Source organism: Priapulus caudatus, unplaced genomic scaffold (genome assembly GCF_000485595.1).
Source record: "Priapulus caudatus unplaced genomic scaffold, Priapulus_caudatus-5.0.1 Scaffold1308, whole genome shotgun sequence".
Lineage (NCBI taxonomy): Eukaryota > Metazoa > Priapulida > Priapulimorpha > Priapulimorphida > Priapulidae > Priapulus > Priapulus caudatus.
This window is the reverse complement of record NW_014578369.1, coordinates 56,158-65,923: the sequence shown is the minus strand read 5'-3', so window position 1 is coordinate 65,923 and position 9,766 is coordinate 56,158. Positions and strand designations below refer to the sequence as shown.

General features: G+C 45.0%; 1 protein-coding gene across 1 annotated transcript in view; it reads right to left on the bottom strand.

Moving 5' to 3' along the window:
• Positions 1–1,409: 1,409 nt before the first annotated feature.
• Positions 1,410–9,766, bottom strand: part of LOC106816189 — a 12,129-nt gene continuing 3,772 nt past the window's right edge. The window contains exon 2 of the mRNA XM_014820751.1: positions 1,410–2,659. Coding sequence (XP_014676237.1) covers positions 1,410–2,654 — 1,245 coding nt within the window. The 5' untranslated portion in view covers positions 2,655–2,659. The remainder of the gene's footprint in view (positions 2,660–9,766) is intronic.

Here is a 9,766-nt window from a genome sequence, read left to right as displayed (position 1 = left end):
AACCGTGCAACCATAACATTATATCACATCGTCAAAACCCGTATCTCCGCAAAAACTCGCGTGCAACCTCATCGTCCTAAAATACTGCTAATCACTATAGTAATACTAAGAACATAGTATCCGCGTACAATCGTGGAAAACATATCGTGTCCCCTCGCAAGGACACCACGTCGAACCGTCACCAATCGCCTACCAAAAACTCGTACAATAGCTAAACAATCGCGTATAAAAGTCAAACAAGGCGTATAATAATTGGAAAGAAATCGCGTACAAGATTTTTTTTTTTATTGCGGAGAATACGTAACAATTGCGTATAAAAGTGAAAAATCGCGTACAAAAGTTATAATTCGCGTATAAAAGTGATAATTCGTGTACAAACGTTATAAACCGCATACAAAAGTTATAATTTGCGTATAAAAGTGATAATTCGTGTACAAAGATTATAAATCTCGTACAAAAGTTATAGTTTGCGTATAAAAGAACGTGAAAACGTGAAAAAAAAGGAAAAAAACAATTGATAGAGAATGAATATATGACCATCATTTGCATGGGAGAAATACCCGTTAGTTTGAGAGAGTAGAAGTTTGTCCAGCTTAATGCTTACTTAAACCACGATAACCAGTAACCAACGAACCCACTTAGCAACCATCCAAGTAGGCCCCCTCCAAACCGACGTGGTCTGCGCGGACCTAGGCGAAAGGGTCCCCGTGGAGTGGCAGCCGTGGAGTCGGCCGTGGCAACGGGGCCAACTCCGTCAGACTATACTGTAGCATCTGTTGGTGCAATTCCTCCAGATGCTGCACGTCTTCCGGGTCATTGTACTCATCGTCCGGATCATATGCCCGTAACCAGATATAATACCTCTCTATCAAAAAGCCCTGCTTGTCTTGAAATGAAAAATACCCGTTTGCTCACGTCAGAGAAATTATTGCCTGGTATATATAGTATTATCTATAGGCATAGACATAAGCTATAATAGGCTAGTAGACATGCTAAGTGTTTTTTTTTACTTCAAATCATGCTACAAATGTCCTCTTTGGCATAGAAGTTCTTTAGAACCCTAGGAAAAATATATCCAAAGACACACGTTCTATCTCAAAATCCAAGATGGCCACCGGCGGCCATTTTGAAAAACTTGGTCGACTCACAACTCATGAACCGTTTGTCATAGAAACTATTGTGACACATGTTGTTGTTTTTAGCTAGTTTGAAGTCACTGAATTCATTTTTGGCATTAATTTTGCATTTGGAATACATTTAGAGGTAAAATTCAAGAAATAATACACAAAGTTGATGTTTTGATAAAATATACCACACCAGAATTTGTCCGGGGACTGTATTGACAATGTAAGCACATCCGAACACATTCCTTCATTCAGCTGGGCCCTCATCCTTCTGTACCTCCCTCATCATATGGGTATGGGAACAAGAACCCTGGCATCTACAGAGAAACATGCAGGGCTGCCTGTGCACACAGCACGGCACTGGCACTGGCAAGTGACAAGATGTGGCATGTCTGAAATGGTAGGAATTGTGATGTAGACTGGAGTTGGCACTGAGTCAGGCGATTCTTGCTGCCACCCCCATTCAGTTGGAGAGACATGCCACACCATTATTGGGCTGTTAGGAAATTCCGTGAACAGAGGCAGCATGTATGACTTGGCTGGGGGAGTAACTGGTGGTTCTGTAATGCTGGCATAGTATGCAGCCCATGAGATCCATTCACCAGCTTTAATGTTCTGTTTGGGTAGAAGGCTTATGACTCGCTCCAGCCACACGTAGCCTTCTTCAATGATACTGGTGACAGAGCGTGAAGCTGGACAAAGATGACTGTTGGTCCTCAGAACAGGAACGTGCAACACTTCATCATTTGGCAGTGAGGCATCCAGATCCATGGACGTGTAGCTAGCTGGCAAAGACCTTACAACTTTTTTCCCCATCTCAGTTAAAATAAGGATGTCTGTAAAATTTTTAACTTCTTGTGTGTCTGAAGAGAAGTGCTGGTGAATGCTGATGCATGTTCCATGGAGAGCTGATTTTGCTGTTGTAGAGGATGGGTTGTAGTCAATATTGTCAAAGCCACCTGTAGTGAAGACATGCTTGACAGCCTGAGGAGGCACTACCACACCAACCTGCTCCCAGTGACCAATGACTGAATTTGCAATGTCTGTACTCAGTACTCTCAAACGGTCATAGGCGATGCACAGTCCTCTTTGATGTATAACATCAATTAGAGATTCACGGCCAGATTGAAGATGTACTTTCATAGCCATATAAAGCGAAGCTGGTGTTTCCCTCCCCCTGATGTGACGTGGAACACTCCCAGGTTTCTTCGATCTGCATCCAACAGAGTTGAATATGATCTGCTGCCCTATGGATGTTGCAACTTTGGAATTCTCTGATTCAGGAGGTGGCTGATCAATACACGGTCCATCAAGAAGCATGTGTAGGAATGTTCGCAATGTAGGTGGAATTGATTCAGCTTCACATGCGTTTGGAAAGGAGCCTGTGAAAACCTGCCTTATGTGGAGATAGTCACGACGGAGGATCTTGGCTGCTTTGTGGAGGATGGAGACCTCAGTTGATGTACTGTCTTTCATATCCACAGCTTTGCTTAGATCATCTTCAAAAACAAGAGACCAGCAACGATTCATTTTTACTGGCTTGATGGCAGGGATTATGCGCTCAATCTCTTCTCTATGGCGTGTTGTGTTGCATTTGATGTGGGGAAAACCGAGAACCGCAAGGCGCTTGTCATAGAGGGCTGTTATGATGATGTGTTATTATGATGATTATAGCAGCTAATGATGTGTAATCAAGTGGTGTGGCATAAAAGTTGCAGGAATGCTGTTAACATCCAAGAAGCGCAGAGGGCAAAAAAGAAACATCAATACCAAGAGTCAGTCAGCCCTGTAAAAACTCGCCGCATGAACAGTGGTGCCATGTCCATCACACAGGCCTTTCCCTCAGCCTCTGCATCTTTTAGTAAACCAGTTGACACTCCATGTCTCTTCTGTGATGAAATGGGCAACAGGAAAGATATGAGGAAGGCTGCCACTCTTGGCTTGGACAAGAGAGTCAATGATTGTGCTAGACTGTTAGGTGACAAACGTTTGTTGGCAAAACTTTTCACTGGTGATATGATCGCCATTAATGCTGTCTACCATTGTGCATACCTAACACGGCTATACAGAAAAGTGGAGACAGTCGGTTGTGACATAACTGAGAGTCATAAAATCAAGTGATGCGAGCACATGTTCTCAATAAGTTAGTTGACTTTATTAAAGATAATCGTAGTACAGGCACCTCAATAGCAATGGCTGCCATAACAGCCCTCTATGACAAGCGGTTTGCGGTTCTCGGTTTTCCCACAGCAAATGCAACACAACACGCCTTAGAGAAGATATTGAGCGCATGATCCCTGACATCAAGCTAGTAAAAAAAATTTACTAGCTTGATGTCAGGGATCAAAGCTTTCCTTAGATCATCTTCAAAAACAAGAGACCAGCAACGACTCATTTTTACTAAAAATGAGTCGTTGCTGGTCTCTTGTTTTTGAAGATGATCTAAGGAAAGCTTTGAATACGAAAGACAGTACATCAACTGAGGTCACCATCCGCCACAAAGCAGCCAAGATCCTCCGTCGTGACTATATCCACATAAGTCAGGTTTTCACAGGCTCCTTTCTAAACGCATTTAAAGCTGAATCCATCCTACCTACATTGCGAACATTCCTACACATGCTTCTTGATGGACCGAGTATTGATCAGCTACTTCCTGAATCAGAGAAGTCCAAAGTTGCAACATCCATAGGACAGCAGATCATATTCAACTCTGTTGGATGCAGATCGAAGAAACCTGGGAGTGTTTCACGCCACATCAGGGAGAGGGAAACACCAGCTTCGCTTTATATGGCTATGAAAGTACATCTTCAATCTGGCCGTGAATCTCTAATTGATGTTATGCATCAAAGAGGACTGCATCTCTTATGACCGTTTTAGAGTACTGAGTACAGCCATTGCAAATTCAGTCATTGGTCACTGGGAGCAGGTTGGTGTGGTAGTGCCTCCTCAGGCTGTCAAGCATGTCTTCACTACAGGTGGCTTTGACAATATTGACTACAACCCATCCTCTACAACAGCAAAATCAGCTCTCCATGGAACATGCATCAGCATTCACCAGCACTTCTCTTCAGACAAACAAAAAGTTGAAAATTGTACAGACATCCTTATTCTAACTGAGATGGGGAAAAAAGTTTTGAGTTCTTTGCCAGCTAGCTACACGACCATGGATCTCGATGTCTCACTGCCAAATGATGAAGTGTTGCATGTTCCTGCCCTGAGGACCAACAGTCATCCTTGTCCAGCTTCACGCTCTGTAACCAGTATCATTGAAGAAGGCTATGTGTGGCTGGAGCGAGTCAGAAGCCTTCTACCCAAACAGAAACTTGAAGCTGGTGAATGGATCTCATGAGCTGCATACTATGCCAGCATCACAAAACCACCAGTTACTCCCCTAGCCAAGTCATAGATGCTGCCTCTGTTCACTGAATCTCCTAACAGCCCAATAATGGTGTGGCATGTCCCTCCAACTGAATAGGGGTGGCAGCAAGAATCGCCGGACTCAGTGCCAACTCCAGTCTACATCACACTTCCCACCATTTCTCGGGACATGCCACAGCTTGTCAGCTTTGCCAGTAAGACAGACTGTGAGGTTTCTTGCAAGTGCCATGTGCACAGGCAGCCCTGCATGATTCTCTGTGGATGCCAGGATTCTTGTTCATATACCCATATGATGAGGGAGGTACAGAAAGATGAGGGCCCAGCTGAGTGAAGGAATGTGAACGGATGTGCTTACATTGTCAAATTAATGCAGTCCCCGGACAAATTCTGGTGTGGTATATTTTATCAAAAGATCAACTTTCTGTATTTTTTCTTGAATTTTACCTCTAAATGTATTTAAAATGCAGAATTAATGCCAAAAATTAATTCAGTGACCTTAAATTAGCTAAACAACATGTGTCCCAATAATTTCTATCACAAACGGTTCAGGAGTTGTGAGTTGGTCAAGTTTTCTAAAATGGCCACCAGCGGCCATCTTGGATTTTGAGATAGAACGTGTGTCTTTGGATAATTTTGTTTCTGGTGACCTAAGGAACGTTTATGCCAAAGGAGACCTTTGTAGCATGATTTGAAGTCAACCCCCTATTTTGTGCACTTAGCATGTCTACTCTAGGCTGCGAAACATACATACATACATACATACATACATACATTCATTCAGATAGGCTGTGAAACAACTGTGTCGGCCTTCATTATTATAAATTTGTTCTGTGTTTTGCAAGTATGAACATCGAAATAACATAACATGTACTTTTGAGAATCAAACAGGTAGATGGTGGGTGGGTGGGTAGGTGGGTGTTTTGGGTCCTAAGGGTACATTCCCAGTGAACCGTACACTGTAATGTGAGTGGCAATTTATCTAACATGGGTAACATTTTTAACGCCTGTATATAAGAATAAAATGACCACGTAGGTGCCCTCAACGGTTACCATGGAATGGCGTGCCGAGTTTATTTCGCTGCACTGCTACACTATAGGCCCCGGGCTCTGCTGGCCTCGTTAAAGTACCGTCATTTCGAAATACTCTCGCTATCGTCTCACTTTTACTTTCGTGGACCATTTTCAGCGATTCTAGGGGAGTATCATCCGTTCTCTTACATTAACTGGTGCGTCTAACTAGCACTTCGACTCATTCCCTTAATACTATATGCCTTGAGTCGTCATGGCTTTATAACAGCCGACCTTTCCTTCTGCGGCAAGTAAATGCCCATGACGCATTCTTAACTACACAGATTAGTACTATTCTACGTATTTACGTACGAATTCGGGCATTGTACGACGCAGTTTAGGAACTCGTAAGCCAGGCGGTGGTGGTGGGGTGGTGTTGTGGTGGTGGTGGTAGTGGGAGTTATAGGTAGGAAAAGTGCTTTAGTATTTCGCTAACACACTCGTGTATTATAAAACATGCGGTTTGAAAACTATAGTTTCCAGTTTAATTACGAAAATTGAAAATAGCTGCCGACACAAGATTGCTTCACTCACCCGTAATACGTATTGCAGTGTCGTTCATCCATTGCGCTTTTGCTTGCCTGGTCGCCAGCGGTAGGCCCCTTATCCAGCCGATATCTCAGGTGCTGTCTCAGCTGCTGTGGTCTGTGACATGCTGTACTAGTGAGTCGTAATTAACCGTAGTCTGCATGTTCCGTGCGTTATCCGGCAAGTGCGCAATTTGCCGAATCTCGCTACAAAAACGTGCATTCCTCTGCCTTCTCCTCCTTGCGTCGTCGTGATCGTATTCTGCTGTTCCTCGCGTCGTCGTGATCGTATTCTGCTGTTCCTTGCGTCGTCGTAATCGCATTCTGCTGTTCCTCGAGTTGTCGATAGCCAGGTCGTACAAGATAAGTTCTGGCTTATATACGCCTTAGCGGCAACGTCAATTCCATACGCACTGGTCGTATGGCAAAAACGCCAACACTTCCTTCCTACGGCACAATAGTCCTATAGTCATAGGTTTTCTGTTTTCTTTCTTCCTCTTCTTCTTCTTCATCGTTAAAGTTGTCTTCACTCAGCGTTTCTTTCGACCTTCGTGCATCGTATAGCTATAGTACCTTTAGTTCGTTGTTTGGCAATGGGATACCCTGGTTCTTTGAGTCACAGCGCCAAATTGTAGTGTTGAATATTTCTCGTACGCAGACAGTAGGACTTAACAGTTGTATAAACGGTGACAATTACAGTTTTATTACAAACACGGATAAAAACAGTGTACACGTACCGGTCACAGGTTGTCGTCGTCTCTCCCGTTTCTACCAAAACCCGTCTTTTTTAAGCCGTACGCATCCCCGTCGCGACCTGTTTAGACTTAAAAACGAATTTATGACGCGGGTAGTGGATATAATGACACGATTGCCGCATAATGTTCGATGGTACCACGTAGGAGCGCCGACCACCGTTGACGTTGCCTGCCTAATGATGGCCGTTTGATAAACCGCGTCGCATTCTTGTTGAAGTTAATGTGTTCGTACCATTCTGAAATGCATTCCGTCTACGCTGAATTATGTGTGCTCTTAGTTGTGTAGCTATTCTAAAATGCATTCTGTCCACGCTGAATTATGTGTGCTCTTAAGTATGTAGCTAAAGTCTTCTGGGTCCATCGCCGGCCGTCCCTGAACATTTGCATGAGTAATGTGCGAAATTTCCCATGTCTCCATCTTAAAGCTAAAACGCCGTACTACACAAGCAAAGCACGTACACGTACTTCACGTGCGCAGGCACCCACGTAGATGCATACACAATATTCATCACACACATCATCACACACACCACAATCATACACACACGCGCGCACGCACGCACACACGCCCACTGTTGATGAGATTTCGTAGCCGTTGCCCGATGGCTGCTAACATATTGATGGGTCGTAGTAACGAGGCAATATTCTGACAGTTGTTCAATTCGAGGAACGTGTATGGGGGAAGAAGGGCACTCACTCATGCCATATGTCAATACGGAGATGTACGCACGCACACACAAGCACGCACGCGCACACACAACATACGCTCACACATACGATCACACTATCACACGCATCCACATTTGCGCACGTATGCACCCACCAACATACAACGCATTCGCACGTACACACGCACGGGGGCACCCCTCACCATAGACACCTACGCATACCCCCACCCACAAGTACACGGACGCCTTCGCAAGCACACACTCCTAAATGTACGCATGCATGTATGTGAGTGGCATCATGTGAGAAGCGAGGTATTTTAACGAGATGTGAGTCCACGTGGAATCGTCACTAATCAAGCCCTGACGTCACTTGACCTAACACAAGGTTGCAAGACAGACGGCTTTCCCATCCGCATCACAGGCACTTGGAACGTCTTAATAAAAAAAAAGTAGATAAACACGAAATGTATTTACTACCAAAGTCTTAATGTTTCTCTACTCTCTTTCGCCTATTATTGCCGATAACTTGCTGTAAATGTCGTTCAAATGCTCCTCTCCAAAACACAAGTACACCGCACGCACGCCGCTGTGCACAAACAACTAGAATAAAATAGGCTCTTTTATTCTTTTATATTCTTGTCTTTTATTTTTTATTTTAATCTTATATTCTTCTTGTTTGGGCACAGTGGCGTGTGTGCGGTGTACTTGTGTGTTGCAGTCCATAATTTGAACGGCATTTACAGCATGTTATCGGCAATAATAGGCGAAAGAAAGTGGAGAAACATTAAGATTTTGGTAGTAAATACATTCGTGTTTATTTATCATTATTTTTTTATTGAGACGTTCCAAGTGCCTGTGATGCGCATACTTCAGGAACGCAATGACACGTGAGATATGAGGACGCTCGGATACAGCCATGAGCAGAGCGAATGATGCAAATGAAACATATAGGATCATATGGACGTGGGAATAAAATATATGAAAATAAATATACAGCCAGAGAGAGAGAGAGAGAGAGATAGAGAGAGAAGCGAAAGCATAGACACAAATAACCACTGAAGGAAACGGGAAACAATGTAGCAGCGTGCTACGCAAATAGCAGCGCGCTACGACGAAGTTTCATAGCACAGTGCTACTAAGAAGAGTATGCGAGAAGGTCCAGCGCGTAGTGCGAGCTAGAAATAGCCTCTCGAAATAGCCGTGGCATCAGTGCTATATGTGCGCGCGGCATAGGAATGGCTATTACGAATGCGAATGACTATTACGGTGGCGAATGGCGCACGACCCAACGTCACGAGTGGCAGCACAGTAGAAAAGGGCGCGACCAATGACCAGCGGCCCTCCGAACACGTGCCTTTATTTTATGTTAAAAAATTCGTAAGCAGAGAACGGTCGGTGAGTACGCCTCGTCGCCATCTTGGCGCAAACTAAAAGCGTCCGTTCTCAGATTTCTAGTTCCCCATAGCGCATACACTTTACGGTGCCTAGCTTTAGCGACAATTATATGACTAAGCGAAAAGGATTCTTAACTTGAAAACAACGCCCGGTGTCGCGCGAAATACCTGACGAGTGCGAAATATCTGAGATAGCCACGCCCCGCCCCAACCCGACCAATGACAGCTCGTCTTTGTGTTACGATTGGTTGTGTACACTTGAAGGTTTGTGTAAAATACCAAGTTCTGGTACAGGGTAGCGAAGGAGCATTGTAGGGAGGGGGAGGGGAAGGGCGGAAGAAGTTTAGAGAAGTACTAGTAGGTGGAGTAGGGAAAAGCTAGTGAAGAATGAGGAAGGGGAGAAGCTGGTGGAGAAGGAGGAGGGGAGAAGCTGGTGGAGAAGGAGGAGGGGGAAAAGCTGGGGGAGAAGAAGGAAGGGGAGAAGGGAGAAGGTGGTGGAGACGGAGGAGGGAAGAAGCTGGTGGAGAAGGAGGTGGGGGAGAAGGGAGAAGGTGGTGGAGAAGGAGGAGGGGAGAAGCTGGTGGAGAAGGAGGAGGGGGAGAAGCTGGTGGAGAAGGAGGAAGGGGAGAAGGGAGAAGCTGGTGGAGGAGGAAGGGGAGAAGGGAGAAGGTGGTGGAGAAGGAGGAGGGGAGAAGCTGGTGGAGAAGGAGGAGGGGGAGAAGCTGGTGGAGAAGGAGGAGGGGGAGAAGCTGGTGGAGAAGGAGGAGGGGGAGAAGCTGGTGGAGAAGGAGGAGGGGAGAAGCTAGTGGAGAAGGAGGAGGGGGAGAAGCTGGTGGAGAAGGAGGAGGGGGA